The 27,562-nt window shown below is 40.6% G+C and overlaps 1 protein-coding gene across 5 annotated transcripts in view; it reads right to left on the minus strand.

Moving 5' to 3' along the window:
* The window catches only part of mei1 (meiotic double-stranded break formation protein 1), an 83,567-nt gene that overhangs the window by 17,661 nt on the left and 38,344 nt on the right, over positions 1–27,562 (minus strand). For 4 of the 5 annotated variants that reach the window (XR_437165.2, XM_087839612.1, XM_006797940.2 and 1 more), the window contains exons 9-25: positions 27,045–27,159; positions 26,244–26,363; positions 24,960–25,059; positions 21,702–21,836; positions 21,141–21,255; positions 20,524–20,615; positions 20,104–20,251; positions 19,584–19,695; positions 15,490–15,550; positions 14,705–14,802; positions 11,993–12,149; positions 10,829–10,976; positions 9,767–9,949; positions 9,419–9,541; positions 8,680–8,869; positions 1,977–2,090; positions 779–889 (exon numbers count right to left, since the gene is read on the minus strand). Coding sequence is in view for 4 of the 5 variants with exons in the window: in XM_087839612.1 (XP_087695738.1) it covers positions 779–889; positions 1,977–2,090; positions 8,680–8,869; positions 9,419–9,541; positions 9,767–9,949; positions 10,829–10,976; positions 11,993–12,149; positions 14,705–14,802; positions 15,490–15,550; positions 19,584–19,695; positions 20,104–20,251; positions 20,524–20,615; positions 21,141–21,255; positions 21,702–21,836; positions 24,960–25,059; positions 26,244–26,363; positions 27,045–27,159 (2,122 nt within the window). In the remaining variant the exon portion in view is untranslated. The remainder of the gene's footprint in view (positions 1–778; positions 890–1,976; positions 2,091–8,679; positions 8,870–9,418; positions 9,542–9,766; positions 9,950–10,828; positions 10,977–11,992; positions 12,150–14,704; positions 14,803–15,489; positions 15,551–19,583; positions 19,696–20,103; positions 20,252–20,523; positions 20,616–21,140; positions 21,256–21,701; positions 21,837–24,959; positions 25,060–26,243; positions 26,364–27,044; positions 27,160–27,562) is intronic. The other variant, XM_006797941.2, reaches the window with a different exon arrangement.

The raw sequence follows: 27,562 nt of genomic DNA on the forward strand, positions 1-27,562 counted from the left end.
AACACCCTGTAACTGATCAAATAAATGTCTGTGATAAGGGCAGTGTAACTGAAGGCATACTTTTGTCTGTTGTGAAAAATATTCAAGTATTAATTTCTCAAGCTCTTTAGTACCTGATACTGTTGTGTTCTGGCTCATTGACTGATTGAGCGACTTTGATTTTAAAGAGATTTCTAATAATAAAAGCTTTGGTGAAACTCTCTTGAAAAAAAACCCCTTATGTTATCATACATCTTCCAGCTGCACCTAATTACTGATTTTGTTCGTCTATATATGGATTTATGTGAGATTTCTTACCTTAGAAACCTACATGTTGCCATGGCGGTAAGTGCTATTTGTGTTTGGACGTGTGGTTTAGTCTGTGTGTTACAGATATTTAGCTGTAGCAAGGCGACGACACGAGTCTGCCAGCCATTGCTTTTGTGCAAATGTGCTAGAAGCTCACAGACTTGACACCGTAACAAAAGACAAGAACCGAAGACAATGTCCACGACCGAGCCAAAGCCTGTGTACCATTTGTAGTGCAGGTGTGAGCTTTTACGGTTATTATTTGCTTTGTGCCTCAGTACAACGTGCATCAAGGTCAGCCTCTCGCTTCTCTCAAACAGGCGAGTGGGGAGCGAAATGAAAAGACAGCAAGAGGTGAGAGAAACATACTGAGACAGAGGGTGAAGAGGCTGCGTGTGTGAAAGGTGTGACGTTAAGAGAAGGAGTGAATAAAAGGCACAGAGACCATGCAGAGTGTAACTAAAAGTGGCAGTAAGAACATGTGTCTAACCTCTGTCAGTGCAGTGTGCAGGGGACAGGCTCAGGCAGCAGTACAGGTAGCTGATGGCAGGCAGCAGGCTCTCTGTTTTTATAGGCTTCAACCTCCCTGCTATGTTACTCACTGACTCACACACACACACACACACACACACACACACATGAACACACGGGCATTATTTCTGGGAAATATACCTTTACTGCACAGCTGACCCTAAATGTAATGTAAAATATAGTCGAGTATCCAACAATTTTCTCACTCTTTCATCTATGATTTTATCTGCGGTGCTCTCAAGGATTTTATACAGGGGCATTCAGATGTGATGTAGCAGATAAAATGTAACATTGTGGGCTTTGTCATTTATTGCATGTCATGGTGCGTCAATAACAGTAAAAACGCCTGATCAAAACATGCCAAAAACATTGCAATTTAAAGGGGTTCAGTATAGCAGTATATCATTATTAAAGAACAACAAGACAAGATCCAAGAGTAACAGTTATCTTAAAGATCATGATAGGATATTTTTTAAATAAAAAAAGAAAGTGTGCTTGCAATACTCTAAAGAAACCATAGGGTTACTAGGACCCTTATTTGAGAAACGCTGCAAAAGACAGTGGGCTGAAATATACAACTTACAACTGAGGATGAGGCTCCAAATATACAGTAAAAAAAAAACAAGTGGTAAGTCACAGAGGGATGAGTGTTGCTGACATCAAGGCGAAAAGCAAAGCAAAGCCTTGTAACAGGCATGGAGTTATGAGTTACCGTCTAGTAAAGTTCAGTGCAGCATTTTGATCTGCAGATCAGCAGAAAACACTCCTCTGAGTATATTTGTGAGGATGGTATTAAATCAAAGGTGAGTGAGGAGTAATTGAAATACAGATGAATGCAGAAGAGGAAACAAACAGGACAACATTGTCTCTCTCGCTAGATAATTGTGTTGCTGTGTAGTAAGATGGCACGCCGGCGACGCTGTAAGAAAGGGAGATGGAGTCTCTGTGGATGACTGAGAGAGCGAGCTGACTTGTTTGCCTGCTGTCAGAGCTTTTCGTGGTATCACTGTAAGAGAAACTGTTTGCTGTAGCGATCATGTTGCTAAATCTGCCTCTTAACATCAGGGGCTTGAGCGGTTATTCGGATATTTTAGATAAATGCAGGGGAGAGAGAGCTGTGCTCAGCGTGACATGTCAGCAGCACCTTGGGGCCTCACCATGGTATAGCAGTTTGAAGTGCACTCCTTCCATATTACTGTAATGGGGAGATGAAGGTGGATCACTGGCCTGCGTCACACAAAGCAGCTTCAGCACCAGAGGGAGGGAGTTCACTGCTCCATAAAAACAGACACAAACAAAAACAAACCAGAAAAACATTGAAAAAGAAGGTAAGACAGAGGATGGAGTGTGACAGAGCGAAAGATGAGAACGACAATGAATTAGCATTTTCTCTCAAGTCATTACTTTAGTCTGGGACCTGTTGTGCACATCATTTGTCAACAAAGCCAAAACAGAGGACGTGGTCCAAACATGCACTCTATAGGATGAAGGATTTCTTGCATTCACTTGTGGTTTTTATGAAGTTTGGTTTCCCTAAGAGGGATTTCTGGAGCTAACACAAGTCATCGTGAAGAGAAAGGAATCAGGAGGAAATGACCACATCTTACTCAGAATGATTAAAAATGACCACACACACACTTTAGAAACCAATATTAGGTGTCTAGATATAGCTAGGATAAATGGTGGCGTGGCGTAAGAGGGTGGAGAAAAAGGACTGGAGGGGACAGGAGACAAAGGGCAGGGGGACTTTCACTGGAAAGAAACTTCAGGCTGAACAGTCATCTACATTCCCCTTTCACTGCTGTATTGCATAACATTAAAATATCTCCCCTTTGGGATGCCGCCGCACTGAAGCTAATATAAAGTATATATTAATGCAAATTACAGTGGGCTGAATTGGAACATGTGGAGGGATAACAGGCTGTAATTCCCTCAGGGCCCGGGATGAGCAGAAAGCAGGCAGAGGCTAACCACAGCAACAGTTTCTGAATCCCCAGCTGGCACGCTGCTGTTGTGCCCTTCAGCTGTGCTCATTAACCTGGGCAAGTACACAGATGTAATAACACCATACGGCAGACACCTATAACAAAAAAATACATTATTTGCACATTTGCATTTTTTTCATTGTTACAAACCTTCAATTTCAGCATTTATGTCATGGTTTTATGGTTCTAATAAAGATACAGCAGCCTTCTGAAAACATGTGAGGCCCGGATGCTAGTTTAGGCAGTCCACTCAAGCTAATTTATACCCGTGTGACATGCTACACTCTCCTCAAATTCTGTTTAAGATGTAAATGTCTCATCTCTCCCTCCAACATCTCAGAGTCTGCACTGCTGCCTGCAGTTTGACCCCTCCACCACCCCTGCATCCACCTGCAAGTTCCAGCAGGAGATTTTTTTAACTATTTACTGTGTTTCACCAGGAAGATCACAGAGATCAAATCTCTTTCACCAGAGATCTAGCCAAGGCAGCAGTCATACAAGCTCATAACATATCAAAATATGCAACACACGCTCATGCTTTTGATGAGCTCCCAGCGCAGAGCCCAACATGTAGTTATATTAAAAATTCAAATGTGAACTGATTGAGTGAAATGGTAATAACGACCAATCCTACATATATAATTGTTTAATGTAAATTAAGTCAACAGAGAAGAGCCAAAAACACGTTTTTCCTAAATTTCCTTTGTTGGCTCCACAAGCAAATCCAAAAGCAAACGAATGGCTGTACACATCCATCATAAAATGCACAAATTCAGAGATGAAATAAACATGTTTACAAGCCTGGTAAACAAAATGTTCTAGCTGGTATAGCTAATGAATGTTCAGACATTGCCAGCTTTAGCCAGTCACTGTCTACTGTCCTTTAACTCCACAAACTGTAGTCAGTGTAGTGGACCTCTCCACCGTGTCTTTGGTTCGTTTTGGAGTATTTTTAATACAATAATCTGACAAATAATTTGAACTGAAGCCTGTTACAGTTTATATGGCAGCTTTGGTGAGTGATTTGTAGTTTTAAATAATCTGGTATCTGTGGCTATGCTAGCATTATCTGATAACTTAGCATTCCAGAGAGTTAAGGTGGCTCCCACCATAAGACTTCAACCTGAAGAGTGCACAAACTGATGGGTGGCATCATGATGGCTACGTCCATCTACTAAATACAGTCTATGAGCAAAACAAGTGAAGTGAAATTGTCTGACCTAATCTGACTGTGTCCAGCTATACCCCAGTTTATGGTATCTCACCTTCCACTGCCTGTTCGAGGAATTCATTTTACGAGCGGTTTAAAAGTTTTTTCCTTCCAGCATTAATCAGAGGCGACGGAGACTTTTTCTTGCCATTTTAATCCAATTCAAAACTAACCATATTTTAGGAGTCTTTGTTATTCCAGTTCACTTAAAATGAGATTTATATGGCAGGATGGTTATAAGAAATAGCACTGCACTTAAACTGAGCACTGTGTCCAGCTGCTGCTAAGTCATATTCTAGGATATACCAAGCCTCATTCGATTGCCACAAATTTTTCTTTAATTTAAATCAATTCAAGTCAATATAATCTTTGTGCCCATGTTTGCTCTGCAATAAATGTTCTTATCTGAACAGCTGTGCTTTTCTGCAAATGTACTAATTTGAAAAAGAAGAAAAAACACAATTATCATTAAACAGCTCTTCCGCTATCTCTGAATGTCACTATAACAATCGTTTAAGGCAGAAAGAAAATGCTGCCAGAGAAAATGGACTCGCAAACATAAATCAGCGCAGGTATCCTTTCAAAAGTTGCTTTCCATATTTGAGAATAATTAGCCTAAGTGCTTTCCATTATATCACACAAGACATTGTGCCAAATGCTCCAATTAATCCGTGTACATTACTTAATAGATGTTTTATTATGGTATATGCCAACTGTTATTTTTAACCCCCAGTAAAACATCTTGGCACGCTCACGTCACGGTTATGGAGCAAAAGATGAATTGATTGTGAAGTTGTTTTTCTTTAAACAAAATACAAATGCATTTTTAATATATTACTATTCTACTAGCTTCCATTCGTTTTTGATTATTTATGCCAGAAGAACTAACAACATCTGCAAACACGAAGACGCATAAACTTGCTAAATTTCCCTAATTTAATTCAATTAAATTTGGTATCCTAGATACAGAAAAGCTCACCAATCAACAGCATGTTATCCTTCTTCGTTTGAGCTGTGGTGAAAAGCCTGAGTAATAAACTGTGTTAATAACTGTGGAGAGACAATAAATCAAAAATAGCTCTTTTTAATCTTTAAAAAATTAAAATCTTTTTTCTTTTCAAGTCAAAATGATGAGAAGGGCATCTCAAACCAAACAGCTCAGGTGTGGCTGCTGCTGCTTCACTTGGATAAATCTTTCAGTGTCTGCTGTGTGGGGAGAAAAAAAGCCCGACATGCGTTTGATCTATTATGTCTCACTGTGTGGGAGCCGACTACCTCACCCTGCAGGTGGATGTGTTCCTGTGTACTGTGTGGATGAGCTTGTGCTGAGTGGGTTTGAAACAGCTGAAACTTTTATTTGCTACAAAATGTTTTCATTTGGATGACTAAGAAAGACGAACAAAACAGTGTCCCACATGATGAAACTCAAACTCTGGGGGCCGAGCTGCAACGTTTACCTCTATACATCGACTGTAATTAACCGTATCCGTGATTTAATGAGAGATAAGTGAGCATGAAGCCGAATCAGCTGGCATTAATGTCGATGCGCGACGCTGAGTGGTGAATTCATTCATTCAGAATGGTGAATCACTTTATGTGTGAGAAAATTAATCTATTAGTATAGTGCTGTGTTTTGTAACCACAGAGTCATAATTATTAACACAGTTATTAAGGCATTAGCGCTCATCCCTAAATTCGGGATCAAGGTTTAAAAAACAGAGCTGAGAACACATTTTCGGTGGAAGTAAACACAGAGTCTGAGAGGTCACGTTGTAAAGTGAAAATTAATTTATCAATATACTTTGAGTTTAAAAAAAGACAGTAATGTGCAAAAGTCTTGATCCACCCCTCATAAGTACATATATTAGAAATTATACTTGTATTAAAAATCTATCACATGGGACTTAAGAACCTCTACTTTCTTTATATTATGCCATTTTTGGAAAAAAGGAAATAGACACAGGAATTTATTGAAACGTGCAAACATACATGGAAATACAGAATATTATAAAGTCTATATTTGGCATGAGCACCTTTATTCTTTGACACAGTCTGGACTCTCTTAGGCAGCTTTCTTGTCATTTCTTTAAGCAGTCTTCAGGAATAGTTGCTTCTTTGGGTGTCGGCTGCCTTTTGTTCTGTCCTCTGCTTCAATAATGTTGCGGTCTGGGCTCTGGGAAGGAAAATCCATAACTGATAGTGTTCCACTGTGTGGTTTTTATCCTATCCAGGTATGCTTTTACTGCACTGGCAGTACGTTTGGGATCATTTATTATCGCTGAAAAATGAAGCCGTTGCCAATCAGATGCTTTCCAGATGGTACTGCACTATTCTGCGTTCATAATTCTATCAATCTTGACCAGATCCCCAACAACACTGTATAAAGTGCAGCCCCAAATCACATCAGAGCCTCCACCCGGTTTTACAGATGGCTGTAAACACTCACCATTGCACCTCTCTTGTAACCGCTGTACAGATGGATGATGATTTGCACCATAAATTTTACTTTGGATTCATCACTACATCAGACCAGTCGCCACTGATTTTCAGTCCAGTTCTTGTGTACATGGGCATATCTCAGCTTTTGTGCCTGTTTACCTTCACTATGAATAGCTTCTTGATGGCCACCAGGCTCAGGATTTGTTAGCTGTTCGTCAGACAAGATTAAACACTAGCGAGGACGGAGCCTTTCAGTCTGTGGCACCAAGGCTTTAGAACAGTCTCCCACTAAACTACATTTAGCCGATTCTGTGGACTCTTTTCAAAACCTTTTCTATTCAACAAGGCTGTTTAGATTCTTATTGCTATAACAGATTTTCTTAAAATTACCTGTTTATTTTTATTTTATTTTGTGCCTTAACTTCATTTTATATTAGCTCTGTTTAAGTAGATGAATCATCTGAAGGATCAGATAAATCTCTTTTCCTCTTTCTAAAGGGCATGCCTTTCAGATACTGCTTACCTACTACAGATAGTTTTTTAGGTCTGCCACTTCTTCCTTTCCTCCATTTGTCCATTTTCCTCATTTTTCTCAAGGACACACTGCACACTGTGCTGAGATATTGTTAGGGTCTGGGCAGGCTGTTTTCCCCTCTGTTTTCTCCTTCTGTCTCTCTCTGTTCTCTCAGACAGAGAGGTGGGCTTTACCTGTGTCTCCACCCACAGGCGAAGCCGCCACTCACGCACTTGCGCCCATTGCCTCATTACGGTACTTAAGGACCGGCTGAGGCAGTTGTTCTCTCAAAATTAGATCTTCCAGTTTAGTTTTTGCCGTTGTCTTTTCTGCTCTAATTCTCTTTCTTCGCCTGCCTGGAGTTCGTTGTTCGTTTCCTGGTGAAGCTACTTGTGCTCTCTTGAGGAGTCTAAAGATCACAGCTGGCCATTTTCCTCTTCCACTCTAAGAGTCAGTCAGCCCCTACCTGCCCACTCTCCATTAAGCTTTCTTCGCCTACCCTGGATTTCAGTCTGCCCACCTGCTACTCCTCCACGACTCAAACACAGAATCTAACAAGAGCTGAATAACCCTTGCACATCTCTATTGCTGCTACCTTCACTAACTACCAGTCTCCCTCTCTGCGGACCCTCTCTGGGCTCATCTGACAGAAACACTAGCTGCCTAATTGCTCATCTGCCTGTTGTTAACTTAATTCAGTCTCTAAATAAACCTTATAAGCCTTTTATTGTTGGTCTATGTCTGCTCCCAGTGTCTAGTAATTGCAACACCATACCAGATACACTAAGTTTTTAGCTAGCAGCTCTTTGGTAATCAACTTGGTGGCAGAAAAACACTATTTTACGCTAACTGTGTTAGCTTTGGCATTTTTCATAGTCAACTAAAGAAATGCAAACACTGTGGCTTTAGAGCAGGCTTCTAATAATGAAGTGCCAAAAGATGCAACTGAGAAGTGGCTCTTTGCTAGGATGTCTGTTATGTATAGACACACCACTGGTTCATCCCTTGAGTTACAGTAGGTACTTTTTTCTGCTTGAATGATGAATGACAAACAAACAAGCATCCCTGAAAATGTTCGGGTAGTCTGACTTGTCGGCAGCAAGAAAGCAAGAAAGACAGCAAGAAATGAGGAGTGGTTTGAGACTTTTGCACCGCACACTACACGCTGACTGTTTGTGTACATACACCTTTAAACATGTTTTAATAATAAATGTCTCTGCACACAGATACAACAGACAGGACGCCGTTCACAGCAGAGCCTACTTAAAAACTGTTGTGCTATAAAAACAATTGGAATCACACATATTATACTATACGCTTTCCCTGATTGAGGCACATTAACTTTAAATGAAAGACTCCACTACCGCTTCATCGCTGCACGGCGAGTGCGCGAAGCTGCCGCCAGAGGTTTTATGCTGTGCGGTTTATCTCTGTATTTCCCAGAGAGAGCTTGCAGAAGTTTGAATTAAAACTGCTCTCTCAATTTTTTTAATCAGCTCTCCATGAAGCTGATAAAAATGTTACCTGGTACATTTTGGGGAAAAAAAGAAAAAGAAAAAAATTAAAGTGAATTTTGTTTCATCTTTTCTATTCTGGTGCATCTATTCTCATTAATTTAAATACAATAGAGCCACAGTTACGCTGATTCCTGTAAAGATTATTTTGCTTTGAAGATGCTAGAGGTGTTACAATATAAGCTCTGTGTTTCTTACCCTGTGCAGAGTATTCCTGTTCAAACCAATGGTCTGTGTTCACCACACTGACCCGCTGTAGAGCCTGGAGCAAGGCTGGTCTTAGCTTTGTACACAGGTTTATGTTGTAGCCTCTTTGACCTCCCAGAAGAACTTCTAGTACACCCAACACTCGCTCAGCTAGAGGAGCCTCTCTGGTGCAAACCATGTCCTGTGGTCAAAAAGTCACAACAAAGAAGCCACATCCATTTAGAATATCTCTTGGTAACACTATTATCCCAAAGCAGTAAAGCGAATCACTTCAATGAAGACATTTGCAGCCTAAAGAGGAATTACATATGGCAGCATGGCTCTTTCTGGGACCTCCCCACCCTTTCATGTGCATACATGTGAGCAGCAGCGAGACCCCGATACAGAACAGAGAAGACATCGGTGACTACAAATATGAAACTGATTAAGTCAGGCACAGCATGAAAAGGAGGATCTGTGGTGGAGGTGACTGGTACAGTGGCTTGTGTGGGCAGCAACTGTGGGCAGGTTAAAGAAGCTTAAACAGCATGTCCTATATGCGATCTGCAAGCTGGATATTTAGGAGGGTATGACGTGGGGCTGGCACGGAGAATTTACTCCATGCTCGATTCAAATTTTTATTCCAAACAGCTCCCTTTACACTGCAGCATTCAGCTGCATAAAAATGTGTTCGTTTGAATATCGCAAAGTCATTAACTCTGAACTCTTATTCAAGGTCTCTGGCTCTCACCAGGAGGGTCAGTATGACAGCTGGGTACTTCTCCATCACAGACAGCAGCTCCATGGTTTCTGTGTCTGTCTTCTGATCCGACCTCTCATCTGCACAGCTTTCTTTCTCCTCCTGTGTGTCTGCCTATAAGCACAGATGAAACCCAGCCACCTTTTCATCAACTCTGACTTACCAGAGTTGAAGGGAATTCAGGAAAACACACCCCAATGTGTCTCTAAGACTTGCTCTGTCAGAGTGAAACTAATTAGTGAAAGTTGCCGGAGTGAAACAAGCAAATTGAGTTCAGTAAAATCACTGAATTATTCAGAAATACTTGCTGGGATACAGTTTAAGCAAATGTCTCATTACCGGGGTAGGCCCTGTGTTTGTGTCCTGTTCCTTGGTCAACCACAGCTCCAAGACCACGGCGGCAAATTTCTCTGCCAGCTCTGGGTATCGACACATGAAGTGGATCAGCGCAGCATGGTGAAAGTAGAGCGAAGAGAAGCTTTGGCAGGAGGAGAGTGCCTTGCTGATGCAATTCAAAGAAGCCTTTAATAACATGGTGAAGAAAGATTGATGAAGTCAAAGTACTCTCTTTGAGTTGAGTGTACACATCCAAGTTAAAAACTTGCAGTTTTGAAAATAATTTTCTTCACAATCCGGAGGAGGATCTCTTTTGAAACCCTACTGAGGCAGAGCCCTTAAACAGAGGAGCAACTCTTCTGTAATCTATTTTTATTCACATGTAAGGTATATAATATTGAGTAGTCTCAGAGAGGCCGCGTAATACTCTTTGAAATAAAGAAGGGCGCATTTTTCATGTTTTTTTCTTCTGTGATGCTCAACTATAGTTAAAATTCTTTGCTGGTGAATTCTCTACAGCACAATATAGATTTTGTATCAAGAGATGAACACGAGCAGTCAAGCTCTGACTCTAAGTATTTCTAAGCCTGCTCAAAAATGGTTTCCATATTCAATCATGAAAAAGAAAAAAAAGAAGCATCGGCTCCGTACGCGCCGCTCTTTCGTCTGTGCACGAGGAAAAAAAAATACTGAACACATTCAAACTGATGAGATCCTGACACATTAATATGGCATTGCTTGTCAGTACAAATATCTCAACCTTCAATCTGTTTCATATTGTTAGACTGATTTACTGAACACAACATTTAAAAAAAATAACTTTTTTTCAAACCGAGGCAGACGTGTCTTCTGTCAGCGTGTTTTGGCAGTAAAAGTGATAAAGGTTAAAAAAAAGGAAAAGAAAAGTTAAAAATACTGGAGCCTTAAGGCACCATAATAGCAGAGAAGCCTGAAATCTAGGTAAAGTTTAAACGTTACTTCCACGGTGACGCTGTACTGTAAGTAGTGACTGCTTTAAAAGTTTTCAAAGTTACTGTGTGTGTTTTGATTTTGGCTCGGAGTTACCCCATCGAGTGAGGGGCTCTTGTCCTGTGTCAGTGCCAGCAGGTAGAGGGCAGAGCGGAGCACAGAGTGAGGCAGGACACAGCCCTGCTCCTGCACAGAGCGCAACAGCCACACAACATTGGAGAAGACTATCTGGTCAGGGAGGAGCCTGGATTACACACACACACAAACAAACACACATATTAACTGTTGATTAATTGCAGTATTCAAAGTTCACATAAAGACAAAGTGCCCCAAGGGACACGCTGACGAAAGAAACTCGATATCTCTCTTTCTCGCACGGAAATCAACACAAACGCACTAAAACATATACAAAAGATCAACACACACATTCAGGGATCCTATCCCTGAGTATACAAACAACACGCACCCTCAGCCCTCCCACGCTATGTTAATCTCTGGCCACATCTCTCATAATCTTGATGAGACCGCGCAGTGGCAGGGAGAGGCTTTCATCGCCTTCCCAGGAGGTTAATGCATAGCCGAGGAGTCGCAGAAAGAAAAATTAAACTTTCCAAGAAGCCGACACGTTGTTTTTCTCAGGTTATAAAAAATGCATTTGAGACCACCTTCGACGGGCCACGGCAGAAGAACAAGGAGAGAGCTGCAATCACGTGTGAAACCAGACGAATTTATATTCATACAAGTCTGATATATTCGATATAGCACGACTGCATTCATCATCTTGAGATTTTGGTTATGTAAACACAGTAATATAGCTCAAATGTTGCCTTTTCTGCTCTCAAAGTATGAACTACAGCATAGCTAAACAAGGCTTTGAGAGTGCCAGATGTTTGGTCATATCCACATGAACCAAAATTTTCCAAAACTACTTTAATTGCAAAAATGTACAATCCTTTCCAAATAGTCGGAAAAATGTAATATTCAATAAGGTCCATGTCAATATACGATAGAGACAAATGTTTACTCTGCACAAGTGCTTAGATACATAAGAAAAATGATGCTGATGCTAAAATATGCATCGGTTATTTTTATTTCCACAAAATAAATAAATAAATAAAATAACAGCTTATATCACAAGGTTGCCGGGCACTTAAATTGAACAAACTGTTTGTGATGTTCAATGCTGAAGTACATAATAATTTATCCCAAGAGTGCTTGTATATATCTAAATATATCCCTGCTGCTTGTGTGCATTATTACCTGTCTCCTTGCTGCAGGGCGAGGTACAGCACTATCACCAGGCAGTATTTCGGAGCCTGTGGTCCTTGATATTCACACAGCACAGAGGGCCACTCAGACAGGCGATAACACAAAGAGGGAAGGTTGTGCAGCAGTAGATTTTCCACCTCCTTCAGATCTGAGGGACAAGCAAGGTGATGAAACAGAAAGGAGAAATGCAATCAATGCTAGAATTGAGAAGAGAAGAAGGTTTGAGACAGAGAGCGAGAAAGCAACAAGAGAAGGTGGAGAGAATGAGAGGATATGAATGAAGGCGAGAGGTGGTGGAAATAAAACAGAACACAGCAGAAGAGGCCCTGAGGCCAATTTTCCAAATAAGTATTACTCACTAATTTTTTTTTTTATTATTTTTATACAACTGAAGGCATGACAAAGCTGATGTTTATGAAAAAACACTCTTTTACAGGCAAAAACGAGTGAGGCTTGACTGATATCCAAACAAATCCAACTATAACACCATCATTAAGGAAACATGGAAAAGCTTTAATTAATGTCTTATAATATTATCTGAAAAAACACATTCTGTTACATTATGTAGAAAAATTAGGATGGATTAAAAAGCCGATAGAATGATGGGTGTGAAATGAAAGGGAGCATAAGAGGGAACATGAAAACGTAAAACATGAAAAAAGGAGCCAGATGAAGATGAAAGACAGAAGGGCTCAAGCAGGAAAGCAGTGTTAGAGAAAAAGGAGAAGAGAAGGAGAAGGACGGCACAGGGAAGGCACAGACCCTGATCCATGACTACACAGTGGATATACAGTAAAGCTCCAACAGCGTCTGCGGGAAGTGCAACAAAGAAAATAAAGAATGAAATGAGGAAAAAGGCACAAAAAGCACAGGAAAAGGAGAGAGAGAGAGAGAGAGAGGGTGGCAACAGTGAGCTCTGTGGTCTGGAGGGTAACTGTAAGTAAGAAAATATACTGTTTACAAACCAGAGGAAAGTAAGAAGGGCTCCAGTCACCAATGCAGCCATCACCTCCAGGGAAAGAGTCAAAGAGTGAGGAGTGAAGAAGAATAGGGGGTTGTACTGAGTTTAAGAGGGAAGACTGGGACAGAGAGGAATACAGCAAAGGCTAGACAGATGAAGAAGATGAGAAAGGGGACAACAGATGGGAAAGAAAAAAGAACTAGACCCACACAGCAGGCAGCAGTGACACACTGCCTCCTGTTCAGGTCCTAAAGAACAGAAAAGTAATCCGAGACGAGAGGACAAGAGCCTTTTCTTAAACATTCACATGAGATTAGCAGATATCTTTAAAGCACAATACCGATGACACGCTGTGATGTATCACAGGAGTAATCAGTAACATTAAATCTTAAAAGCACTAATGAGACTGTACACAAAGCAGGACATGACAGACAGGGAAAAAAATCTGCTTAAAACTTGAAAAACATACACTGTAAAGTGTGATAGGAAAATTTCAAGATGAGAGGGAAGAAAAATGAGGAAAAGCAAGAGGCTGAAAATGAAATGGAACCTGATAAGGATGATAAAAGGGAGGAAGATGGTGACAGGCAGGAAAAGAAACAAACAGGACTCTCGCTCTGCCAAACTCATTATTCACCATCACACACACACACACACACGCTTACTTGCTCGTACAACTCTTACATCTCATTACCTCAAAGAAATATTTTACTCCACTCTGGTGACAGTGTCACACAGACACATCTGCGGGGGACAGCTGCAGTTACCAATGAGCTGCTTTTCTTTGCTCTTTATTTTAGTGGATGCTGCAGTGGTGTGAGATAAGGAAGTGTATGGAGTTTGTGCATTTGCTTCCGTGTAACGGAATTAAAAGCAACCAGCACTTGGAATTGGAAACGTTACCTGTGCGTACCTATGTGTCATAAAGCGCGCTGACATTTAAAAGCCTTGGCCTGAGCTCTCTCACATAGGAAATACAATTCAAAGCCAGTTAACACAATCACCATGTTTATAGTCCGCACACCTGGTTCCCTTCCTTTCATCCTAAACAGAAACCGGAGCTCTTGTTAGTCAACGTGCAAACACTTTCTTTGTTTTTTTCATAAGCTTGCCTGTTGACTGTCAGCCAAGCTGGCTTTGAGACCCTCCTTAAGAACAGAGTTAACTTAACTCAAAAGAACAGGTGAGTCAGATGGAAATGAGACTCTCGCTCGAGTTTTTGATGTTTAAAGTCAACATAAAGACGAAAGAGAGAGAGCGTCAGCCTGAGTGGGCGAGGAAGCAGGCATGCGACAAAGAAAAACTAAAGCAAAACTGCAAAAGAACCTTATTTACTTTTTAAATCCAGCATAATTTTGTCAGTTCATGGCAGCAGTTCTGGGTAAAAAAATGTATAATGAAGGCTTTGATGAAGAAGCACCTGCTGAATGTAACATGAAGTCAGTTTGATTTAGTTTGCCGAGTATGAACTATACCTACATGTATCACTTTAATACAGACAGGCAGTAAATATTTGATTAAGCTGTGAATGGGGAAAAAACAGTTGAACTCCTCAGCTACAGCTAAGACGCGCTTTGGTGACACACTGACCTAGCCTATTCGGAAAAACTGCAATGACAGTTCAATATTTCTCAGAAAACTGGCAGCATGACATCACTGCTCAGAGGCTGAGAGCAACAACAGGGATTTTACCCTGACTGCATGTCTCCGTGTGTGGTGCAAACGTGCATGTATTTGCATACCGTGCTGGTGGGAGCCAGAAGGAAGGTCTGACGGGGAGAGAAGACACATACTGAGTTTCTGTAGAAAACCACAGCAAGATGCATTCAGATTTGGGTTCCTGAAAGAGTGAGTGAGAGGGAGAAATGCAAAGGAGCTTGAACACACACACAAACAAACACACCAAAGGAAAAAAAGATTTAAAAAAAGAGATAATGAGGGCACCAGAGACAAACAGTGAACAATTACCGCTCAATGCGCGGTCAATACAGCTAAGAACTAACTGTAAAACCGAGGACAGGATGTGCTTTGACAAACTTCTCTCAAAGATGAAATGCACAGTGTTTAGTTTCATTACAGCTCAGAGCACGGGGGGTGGGCTTAAGCCTATCAAGTAAACCACATTTATGACCACACTAGTATACGAACACAAAAAAAGGCACACTCTAACGCAAAGACCCACAAAAGCGCATATGCTTACATGTGAAAAACAAAGCACACACAATACAAAAGCACACTGTGGACTTTGAAGTAGTAGATCCATCGCTTAGAGACAGACACACTGCTGAGAAGACTGGCTTATTGGAAAAATAAGTAGAGTGACTCAAAAATGACAGATGCCTCAGTCTGTGTTATCTGCCTCATTGCTAAATGTGCTTCGACAGAGAATGATAATAGCAGCTCGGCTCACAGAGCCACCGCGGCTGGATACACACAGTGTAGAGAAACACGCGTGCGCCGCTGCAGTTTTAATTGTCGTGTGTGTCTCTGTGTGTGTGTGTCCTCAGGTTATCCTCTTACAATGTACCTGTTTCCTGCACAGAGGAGGCCTTTGTGTTCCACAGCCAGTCTGTAGAAACCAGAGGACGCTGGAGGGAAGAAGAGGTGAAGAGCAGAATAAATAAACTACTACACAGTGAGAAATGAGGAAGAAGATGAGGATGATAGCAAAAACACTATTTATATAATGCAAACACTGAGGTACATCAAAGCCACTAACAAAAAACGTGACAGTTAGAGTAAACACACACACAAAAAAGTGCATGCTCTAATCTTCAGCCTAATTCTAAGGAAAACACCGACCCAAAGCTCAGTGTTGTAATGACGAGTTTAGCAATGAATTTAAATGACGAGAAAGAGGAAGAGCAAGAGCAATAGAAGCTCTTTTTTATTTCTAGGCTGTCATGTGTCACATTTAAAGTCATGTCACCTTACTGCTATGTCCACCCTATCAGAGTAGTAGTAGCTGATTAGGATCAACTAGGTGAGACTTACCAGTTGTTGTTGGCAATACAGCTCAGATTCTACAGGCCTCTGTTACCATCTTAAATGTTACAGTTTATTACAGAACAATTAGAAAAAGACTGAACAAGTATGACTTGTTTGGAAAGGTTTTGCAAAGGGTGATCTGAACAAAGAACAAGTATCAGCTACAATGACAACACCTCATACCAACACTATCAAGCACAGTGGAAGGGTGATCATTTAGGTTTGTTTGTAATCACGGGACCATTGAGTCGACCCTCAGCTTCTCTGTATACCAAATTAGTCTAGATTCAAAATCTGAAGTCCTCTGTCTGTCGGGCTGACATCTAAAGTTTGGCCAAAAGTGAGTCACGCAACAGGACAATGATCCAACGCACAGCAGAGTCTGCAGCAGAATGTCAAATCCAGACCTCAATCAGAGTGAAATCCTGCGGTTGGAAGGAAGCTGTGCATAAGCAAATGCCCACAAACCTGCATCAACTGAAGCAATGGTCTAAAGAAGAGTGAACCACACTGATGCCAGACACTGATAACGTCACAGAAAAACATTTCTTCAAGATATTTCTGCAAAATGTGGTTCTACAAGCTTCTGAATCACAGGGTGGTTTTTCACAGGAAGGCAAGGGAGTCCTGACAAAAAAAGGTTTCTTTTAGGTATAATGTGTGACTGACAGGTTATAACTTGTCATTTTCCAACATGCGGGATTACTGTTTTAAAGCGACATTTTTTTTCCACTCGCACACAATTTTCTCTCAGCCCTGCCTCAGTAGTTTTCAGTGCCTAAATGTAACTAGTGACAGTGAGGAAAAATGAAGGGAATCAGTGAGTTAAAAAAGCAAAAATAAGTGAAAAACACATTCAGCTTTCTAACACAGATGCTGCAGGTCTCACACTAGCGAGCCACGGAGACCTCATGTTTAGACACAAACTGGCTCTAAAAAAATGCATTTTATGAAACACCGGGATGAAAAAGCGCTGGTAAAAGACAGGTGCCATCAGTTCATGATCCCCAAACCTTTGCATTTTTTTTTTTATCTTAAATTAGTTTCCAAGCAACACAAAATCATTTTTAAATTTAATTTAATGAATCACTGAAGACTTATGACAAATTTGCCTTCAGTAAAGGAAAAAAAGGCTATACTGTAAAGCTGTACTTAATATCTTGGCCATTCCAGTGCTTCAGTGAGAGAAAGCACCTCAAACTTATTAGAGAGATGTTTTAATCCCATAAGGGAACTAAATTGCTTTCTTCTTTGTCCATATGGACCTATGCCACATCTGCAGGAAACTGCTCTGCTTTGATAAGCGCTTCCAGGACAAATACCGAGCTTAGGTTTGTTTATAATGTCACCACATTGGCTTGTCTGGACGCCAGAGGCAACAAGTTCTCTGTCATCGTGCTGACAGCCAATTTTTAAGAGCCTGCATAGTTTTCCCACTACAGCGATATCAAATTTAATTAAGGCATTTAGCCTCACTTTTGATAAATGTAGAATAAACTGTTGATATTACTGTTTCTGGCATCAAACAGTGCAAAAGCCAGATTTTCATTTTGTAAACGTTATCTAACCATATCAAAGGTTCAGTGGCTCGGCGGTGAACACAATATGTTGGTGATGATGAAATAAAATGAGCTTAATTTCTTTTTATATGATTAGCTGGGAATAAAGCTTTGTGATGAAACTGCTTCTGTTTATTTCATTTAGTAAAACAATTTAAGACTTTAAACAACATTTAAGCAAAGCGTTTAATTGGCCAAGTTGGATTAAACGAACAGGCTTGTTTGGATATATTTAGTTTGTATTTTGTATTCCTGTGAAGATCAGACACGCGGAGACCTCGAGACTCGGGGTGATGTGGGCTGGCTGTATGTTTCTAGAAATACCACCCGTGATATCTGCAGAGCCAACGATAACAAGACTCAAAGGAGCGGCTAATTTAGAAACATGAGCTGTGAGGGCTCTACAAGCTGTTTCAGCTACTGATATCATGAATCTCACTACACTGTAAATGAGTTCTATCGGCCTCCAGACAAACAAATGTGGTATTTACATTGTGGTGTAGTTAGTGCTGCCATGGTGTGAAAATTAAGTGTGCTTTCCCATTGCACTGTAAAGCCATAAACTGTATGTAAAAGATGGAAGTAGCCTCTGTAACACCAGCCATTTTTGAAGCATCAAGCTGACGTTGTTGACCATCACGGTGATTTTTTGGAAATGATGTGGTAAGCAAAGGCTAAATCTTCTTCATCGTACTTTTTGACTCTAATGCTGACCATTATCAGCACAAAATGAACACCAATATGTATTAAAAACACTTTCCAACTAGAGCAGTCACCTCCTGCTGGTGATTAGAAAGAATGCAGGCATATCCAGTATTCGCACTGGTTTCCCTTTTCAGATGTGGAAGTTTTTATATACACAGCAAGGTGAAGACATTCACATGAACTGCTCCACTGAACTTTGTGGTAAACCATTGCAGTTCCTGTTCACGTGTGTGTCAATCAAAAATTGTTTGTTTTATTGTCAAAATGTTTTGTTTACATTATCAGTTAACGTCTGTAAATTCACTTCATCAAAGTGTTCATAAATCAACAGATTATCGTATTACCGGTATAATAAAGCTAAAATCTAAATATGCAGGAAACCTGAAGTCACCCTTTTCTGTGAACGTTAAAAAAACCCACAAATCTAATATAAAGTATATTATTGGCTATACTAGGAAATTTCCATTAAAGGAGCATTCTTTATAATCTTTATAATCCAGGAAAGTAGCTTTATAATTTAGAACAAGTCTTTTGGTGATCTTACAGTAGCATACATAGTAAAATATTTTATTGTGTCCGTGTCAATAACCATGTATTTTTTAAATATACCAAAGTAACTTACATTTGTCTGCTAACAGCTTTATAATTTGTGAATAATCTGCCCTATATACCATTTGTTATCTATACAATAAACCATTACAAGAACAACAGTTTAGGAATAATTCTTATAGATGCTGCAACACACAACCTTGCAGCCTAGACAACATGCAGTTATCTGTTGTTTCAGACAAACTGACACATTTGACACTTGACTACTTTGATATATACAAGAGTTCGTTTTTGACTCAGTGTCTGCAATGTGCTCAGGTCCTGTGGCTGCAAAACAAACCCAAATCATCACCCCTCCACCACCGTGCTTCACATTAAGTGTGAGGTGTTCGTGCTGATATGTTATTTTGGTTTTTTTGTAGAGCCTGGGATGTGGCTCTTGGTTTCATTTGCAAGCTCTTGAGCGTTGCACAGTTTGACCTCGGGCGAAATTGCTCAGATATCAACTGCCGGGAAGATTGTGTCATTCATACCTGAATGTTCCAGACCAGCAAACTTGTCTTATATAGATACTTGGACTTGCTGTTGATAAGTTAATAAAGCTCAGTTGATCAGCATCAGCTGGTTGCTGCTTATAATTCAAATGGAAGCAGCTATGAGTGTACTTAGTATTTCAAAGTACTGCATAGACTCCTGTGAAAACATTCTTATTCAAGACTAAGATTTACCACAGACAAAAAAAGAATGATACTGTGCATCATTCTATGATATCATTTCTTATCATGAAACACCTACTGCTTTGAGTTTATTCAGAACTCACCGAGCTTATTTGCAAAGGCAGGCATGAGAGATGGAAGCAGGGTGAACTGGGAAGATAGGATAGAGTAGAAGTTCTGCAGTATGGGGGCACTGGGTGCACGCTCACACATCCTCTACACACATAGGAATTTACAGACAAAAACAAACCACAAACTGTAAACAATTTTTTCCCGTGTGATTGATTTTTTTAGCCTGAAGAGAACCAACAAAATATAACATAAAAACAATTACGAACACTACAGCAGAGGCACTGATCAATAGGCACGCGTGTCCATGTGTACGCAAAGCTAATGTAGACAGAGGCTGTGTGGCTGTGCTTATTAGTATAGTCATTTAGAGGAGCCGCCAGACGGTGCATTATAATCAGCATGACCTATTTCTCAGAAAACAGCAGCCGGCAATTGATCATTTCCTCAAGTGTTTGGTTACGACTATGAAAGAGAGACACGGGGTTAAGATGAGAAGATGATTAATGTACATCTGGGTGCATGTGTGTGTGTGTGATGGTTTTCAGCTCTCACTATAACAGTGGGTATCCAGACAGCGTCACAGCAGCGGAGCAGGCATTGACACAGAGACTCTAGAGAGTCCTGAGCACCGCTGTGCTTGTATGGAGCTGTAAATGTGTTCTCCTTCAAAACAGGGTCTGATGCACACTCCTCAGCCAGCCTTGAACAGATATCAAACACACACAATAACCTGCCTATAAAAAATACACAGAGACAGATGCAAAAAATATATCTGTAAACACTCATACCAAGGATTTCATTAAGCTTTCATCTGCAGATAAACAGAAAAGATGTACTTCTACGATAGTTATTGATTCAGTCCTATGCTTTTTTCATCCATATGAGAAAATCCGACAGACATACTGTAAGAAACTCATGAAACTTTGTAAATGCGTTTATTCAGTGATGCCACTGACTTAACAACATTCTGACCTGCAGGCAGACTGAAAACAGACCAGGGACTGGAGCAGAAATCTTTCAGACCTCAAAGCCTGGCTGCTGGGATCTGACCTCTTCATTCTCCCCTGAAAATTAACAGAGGGACATGTTAAAAAGGGAGTGCAGAAAAGAGAGAAGAAATGATGCAAAAGTCAGGAAATCACATCAAACAGAAAACCATCATCCTTTACAAGTACTATCTAAAATAATGGAACTTCTTCATAAAAACAGACTGAAAGAGACCCCTCTGTTATACAAGAATCACCCACTCACGTGTATATCTCTGGTTATTACTTTTAATGTTTCAGCTTGAATATAAATGCATGCAAACTTGTTGATAGTCACATTAAATACCATTGTTGCAACACTGTTCATTCCTGGCAGGAATCAGAGTCCTGATTCCTGGCAGGAATCAGGACTCTTTAAAAAACAGCGGTGACAGACAAAAAACGGCATCAAAGAGAGCTCTGTGTGTCAGTGTGACTTTTGAAAGAACTGATAACCACAGTGAGTGGTGGGGTGGTGGTGACCACTCACTGTAAAACCTGGCACAGATTGACAGACGAGACAGATCTCGTATTTTTCCATTTGCAGATAAAACAAAATCTCACAGAGCTTCGCAGATGAGCGGGGGAGGGCAGCGTTAGGTTGACAAATCTGTTGGTGATGGCCTCTATCAACTTGATTATTGCCTCGTACTGGACTGGTCTGGACTGGTGGTCGAGTCTGAAGAATTCAAACACAAAAGTAAACACTTGATATTATCAGGGGTGGAGTAGGTGGATGGTGCAGGGAAGAACAAGCAAGCGTTGCAGAAGGGCATGGTGTGGATATCAAGTAGTTCTGTATGTACACGCATGTGTGACCTACACAGAGGTTAAAACAACTCAAACGATCAATTAAGTGTGTAAGTATGTTTTTGCTTTTTTGTGTCATGCTGTGTTGTTGTACATGTCTGCTACCAATGTGTTTACTGTGTGCATAAAGGTCTGTTTATGCACACAGTCACTTTATCTGTCACTTTATCACTAATAGATCAGAAAAAATTATACAGAGAATTTGCTTTAAAAGACCCTAAAAGGTTGCCTGTTTCCTCAGGATGTAGTTGCACAACCGCCCTTTGGCAAGAAGTAACTCTTTTACATATTTGCAGCATACATGTTTGTGTATACCTGAACAAGGCAGAGGTAACGCTGGCTGCCTGTGTGGCTACCAGCAGGCAGGAGGAGGAGACTCCACCAACCAGGACCTCTGAAACTGCCACAAACCCTGCACCACTGGGGAACAGACGCACACTTGCAGGTTGTCTGCACATGCACACAAACAGACATGTAAAGCATTACCAGGAAACCTAATAGGGTTTGCTCGTTGAAGCAAAGAATGAAAAAGCAAGACATTTAAAAATGACACATCACAGTGGATCTGAAAGCTGCAGAGAACTGTGCTAAAAGAAATCAGGAATTTTTCACTGATAGGAAATTTTTGATACGAAAGTCAATAAGAAACCATGAAAAAGCTGACCGTCTACTTTTTCTTTTTGCCTGACCTTATCTATAATTCTTTGTCCTGCTGTGCCAATAGCAGCAGTGACTGTTTGCTGAGTCCCTGCCTCCCTCACTCACACACAGACTCTCTTTAAGGGCAGGCACACACAATAAACAAATAGTGCTGACCTATCGGCCTTAGAAAGATCACCAGAGTACATCTCCAAGCTGCAGCATCACAGCTGTGCACTGGCTCACTGTTGCCACAACATTAGTTACACAGAACATCCTAAATAACACATGCATGCACACTGAAGTGTACACAAACACACAAAGTGGTAATCAGCTCCAATCATAAAAAGAAAATATCAAAAAGAACAAAGAAACCAAGCATTTTCCAGAATTTTACTTTCTCGACAGCAAACAGCAGGGATTGGTCTCTACTCTACAGGAAACTAGGGTTGTCATGATACCAAATTTTCATTTCATGATTAACACAAAAAACATTCATTTTTAAATATCATAATTGTCATGCCACCCCTGCGTCATTTAAGCGAGGTAGCTGCGTGCAGGAGGCAGCACACTCACTTACACTTAGCAGTGAATGCACCGAGACAGCAGGCACTATATTCAAATCTAATTAAACTTCCTAACTGTGCTATTAGTTACATTATGTGCACAATGGCACAATCTGTAATCAAACTAACTTTGTATTGGGGGACTAGAGGGTTGAAAGCAGACTTGTACCTCAGCTGGTTGCTGTCTGGAAAAGTTCAAGCCTGCAGAGCATGTGTGATAATGGTTCTTGTTAGAGCACTGTATTGATTTTTATTCGCTGTGGATAATCCAACCCAAACCCCGACCTTAAGAATAACTGAGTCATGTCGGGTGATTCTATATAAAAATATAGCTTTTATAGCTTTACCATTACAATTCAATGCTTTACTCAAAGCCTTACACGTAACATTAACCTAAACCTAGTCTAAAAAAAAAAGGTGCTTACTAGAATGTGCTCAACCTCCTAAAATTTTGGGTCTCAAACTTAAACTGTTTTTCATAAAGATAGATACACAAGTATACAACCAGACAACACAGACAGACACACAGGTGCACACACACACTTTAGCTTGTTCAGCACTTTAAGAGCACCGGCCGTGCTACTTTTTACACTTCTACTCAGCGTAAAGGACAAATTTCCCCCTAAGATTATAAAATCTCTTATCCTCTGTATCACTGCCATGTGACAGGGGAAACGTTCCATTAAAATTATGTCAACCTTGCAGAAACAAGACTCCTGTTTTTACTGGCTTGGGATATATTTTCACCTCCAAGACAGCAGACAGTTAATTCACATCTAATTAAAGTTGCCAGTCCACCGTATTTTAACATGTTTTACAGGAGGTAGCTTCTCCTTGTCGGAGCAGATGGAGCTGCGCGCGATGTTCAGTAAACGAGCAAAAGTGTGGTGGAGTAAAACATCTTCAGCGTAATTGGCTGTGGGGTTTTGGTGAAATGACATACACTATGTAAACTTTACAACCACAACTTACCGCAAACAGACAGATGTGCTGATGGTTTTAGAATAATGGAATAACTTTTAAAAACGTTACAAAATACACACATATCTAGCCACAAGAAACATTTTACAAACGTATATAAGTATTGGGTATTGAATCAGTGGTTTAACAAACATTTGAACACTATATTGCCAAAAGTATTTGCTCGTCTTCCTTCACAAACGTGATGCCGTCCTACCATTTGCAGCTATAACAGCTTCAACTCTTCTAGGAAGTCTTTACAACATTTATGGAAATTTTTGATTATTCTTTCAGAATTGCATTTGTGAGATTAAACAATGATGTTGGACGAGAAGACCTGGCTCAGCTCTACTTAATCACAAAGGTGTTACATCAGGTTGAGATCAAGGCTCTGTGCATAACAGTCAAGTACTTCCACACTAAACACGCTCATGTCTTTGTAGACTTTGCTTTTTACACTGGTGCACAGTCATGTTGGAACAGGGAGGGGCCATCCCCAAACTGTTCCCACAAAGTTGGGAGTATGAGGCTTTCCAAAATGTCCTGGTATGTTGAAGCATTAAGAGTTCCTTTCAATGGTACTAAGGCGCCGAGCCAAATTCCTGAAAAACAACCCCACACCATAATCCCCCCTCCACCAAACTTTACACTTGGCACAATGCAGTCAGATAAGTACCGCTCTCCTAACAAACCTGGTCTTGTCCGTCGGATTACCAAATGGAGAAGTGTGCTTCATCACTCCTTAGAACACATCTCCAGTGCTCTAGAGTACAGTGCGTGCTTTATACCACTGCATCTGACCTTAAGCATTGCGCTGCTCAGCCATGGAAAGCTGTTCTATGAACCTCTCTCTGCGCTGTTCTTGAGCTAATCTGAAGGCCAAGGCAAGTTTGGAGGTCTCCTGCAAATGACCTGACTCCACTCTGTGATTTTAAATGTCCTATCACTTCGAGCTATGCTGCTGCCGATCCCAATTGCTTTCCCCTTGTTATAATACCACTAACAGCTGACTGTGGATTATTTAGTAACGAGGAAGTTTCACGACTGGCAACTATTTTTGGCAATATAGTATATTAATATCATTTGGCAAATCACCAGCGTATTTTCTGAGGGAGCCATATTGTAAACTGTTTCTCCAGTATAATAACATTTTAAATATTAATCTATTTACTTTGGGATCCCGGTGATTATCATTTCTTCTTCTTCAATTGCTCCCTTATTTGCCACGGGTTGTCGTAGCAGATGGATCTGCATATTTGATTTGCCACAGATTTGTCATGCCAATGCCCCATTTGAGGCATGCCTCCCAGAGATTTGTTTGCCCTCCTGGTGACCAAATGTGTTAACTACTACACTATGCAGCTAGTCAATAAATAGAGTAACTGAAGAAAATAAATATCCATCTCACCTCTCCAGTATTTCTCTGAGGAGCAGCAACCCTTGTTTTGGCACTTCCAGGTTGGTCAGCTGCAAAGACTCCTTCAGACTGCGCACCAAGGACTCCATACCTAGCTTGCAACACAAACATGCTCACTGCTTCAAAGAAATACTCGAACTCTCAAATGAGCAGACACAAAAACAACAACAAAAAAACACTCTCTAACCTTGCTCGGTGCCAAAGTTCTTAAGAGTTGTTGAGAGACTACAGCCTACAGCAAGTTCGCATATTAAAATGAGTGACATGCTCATAAATGTATCACAAAGGATGCACACACAACAGCACTCGCAGCCTTGCATGTTAAACAAACAGTGACAGCGGTACATCTTTCTAATTTACTGCTACACGGAGTCTGCTGCCTGTGTTCATACTGACCTAGAGCAAGAACCTAACAGCAACAAGGAGTGGTTAGAGCAGATATCCTGTGTACTGGTAAATTAAGTCTGCATAGCAAGTGTTTCTCAAACTATTTCTCTGGGGTGGTGCTGAAGTGCTGCAATTACTGTGGGGCCTCACATGCATAATCCATTGTAATGGCTCACATCAAAGGCATACAAACACACACACACAGAGTCACACATACACATGCATGTGTCTGAACAATGCTAAGAAATGCAATATTGGGACATTTTTTTCCCAATCAGCAATTACTGCTCGCTTCTGTAACCATTTTCCTAATATTTGGCTATTTTGCCTGATTCTTGTTATATTACAAAAGCACCAGCTGTCTAGATGAAATAACCCAGAATAGAGTAGCGAATTCTATTGGTCTAAATTCAATTTTAATGCGACTGGGAGCAGATGGAGCAGATGCAGATGTCGAGAAACTTCCACTTTGGAGGGTTTATTAAAATTTCCAATCGCTGTCAGAAAAATTACAGAGTGCAGCGTCATTCCATCTAAGCTGTCAAGGACCTGTCTTTCCATCAATTATCCAGCAGCAGCTATTTTCAGATATGTTAACCGATATACAACGAAACCCAGGGCTGAAGACAAAAAAACAGAGATGACATCGTCGTAATTCACTCAGGAATGGTTTCTGATCTGCTGTCTCGGCTCTCTCGCCCATAGATTTAAAAGATGGATGTCGAGACAGCTGCACAAAAGTGAAGCCAAAACATTTCAGAAACAAACGCTTCCATCTTACCTTGTTTATGCCAGTCGCAACCGGAGCCTCTGCAGTAGTGACATATTTTGTCATTGCATTCACACAGAGAGATAAAGTGGTCGTGCTCCTACAGCCTGTGTTCTCACCGTAAACAGAGTGACACTGGGAGAAAAAGAGGGGCTCCTCAGTTAGTAGCAGCAAGCAGCTGTAGGCAGACCACAGCAGCACCTCGTTGCTACTACAGGCCAGACGGTCAAACAGAAACTCTTTAAAAACAGTGACAAAAAGACAACTTTAAAACGTTGTTTTGTTCTTTTAAACAAAGTTGAAAGAAAAAGAGAGGATGGGGAATAATTACTACAACACTCTTCTGAAAGTAGGGCAATGTTTTCTTGCACATTAAAGGGGACCTGTTATGCTCATTCCCAGCTCCATATTTTTATTCTTGGACCCTACTAGAGAAGCTTCGCATGATTCAAAGTTCAAAATAATATTTATTTAGATTATTTCATCGGGTCTTTTTGTAGCCCATTAGCATATCTTCTGTCTGAAGCAAGTCGGTTTTACTTCCCTCTTTCTTCTGATTGGCTCCCCTTTGAACAATAAAAGGTCTGAGCAGCAGGCGGGTGGGGCTGCTGACATTATACAGATGGATCATTTTAACAGTACATATACGGGTATGTGGCAAGGAAAAATATAACAGGGCCACGTAAAACAGTATGGCAAAAATTATGACAATGTTAGCCAAAGCCTCATCAAAAGTAATGACAACAATAATCGCAGACAAACAGCATAAGAAATACAAAGCGGCAGATAACATAATAACAGGGGTCTGGACAAAGAGAAGGATCCAAAGGGAACACAGAGGAAATCATTAATAGAACAATTCAAAGAAGGTATTAACTCATCGCAGCGACTGTGTTTGTGTGCCTGTGTGTGCGTGTTACCAGGTACGTCAGCGTTGATGAAGGGAGCACTGTACTGACTGGGGGAATGAACCAGAACAGATGCAATACACTTTGCACTGGTTACCTGCAAGTTCTCATCGCCACTCAGAAGCAACTGAAAGACACAATTTATGTTTTGTTTTTTTTTTAATCCTTGACTTAAATAAATATGTGTGTTAATCAAACAGTGTGCAAGACTCCCATAGTACTACAGTGTTTACACTATAAATGTTTCTTCGATTCTACCAACGGCTCATGATAGACTGAAGCAACAACTGGCTCCCATCTTCCATGCACTGTGTGGCATTGCAGCTTAGTGTGTTAGTTACTTCTGCCAAGAAGGTTAATCTTGGCAGCATTTGTGTGTGTGTGTGTGTGTGCATGTTTATTCTCTGAGTATGTAAAGCTCAAAAAGTTTTAAATGAATTCTATTAAAAGTTTCTAGGGGTGTCGAGTGGGGTCATGTTAACAATCCATTCAAATTTGGCTTACATCCACTAAGGTTTTCAAGGTAAACT

This window comes from Neolamprologus brichardi, chromosome 4, assembly GCF_056152115.1.
Source record: "Neolamprologus brichardi isolate AB-2024 chromosome 4, ASM5615211v1, whole genome shotgun sequence".
NCBI lineage: Eukaryota > Metazoa > Chordata > Actinopteri > Cichliformes > Cichlidae > Neolamprologus > Neolamprologus brichardi.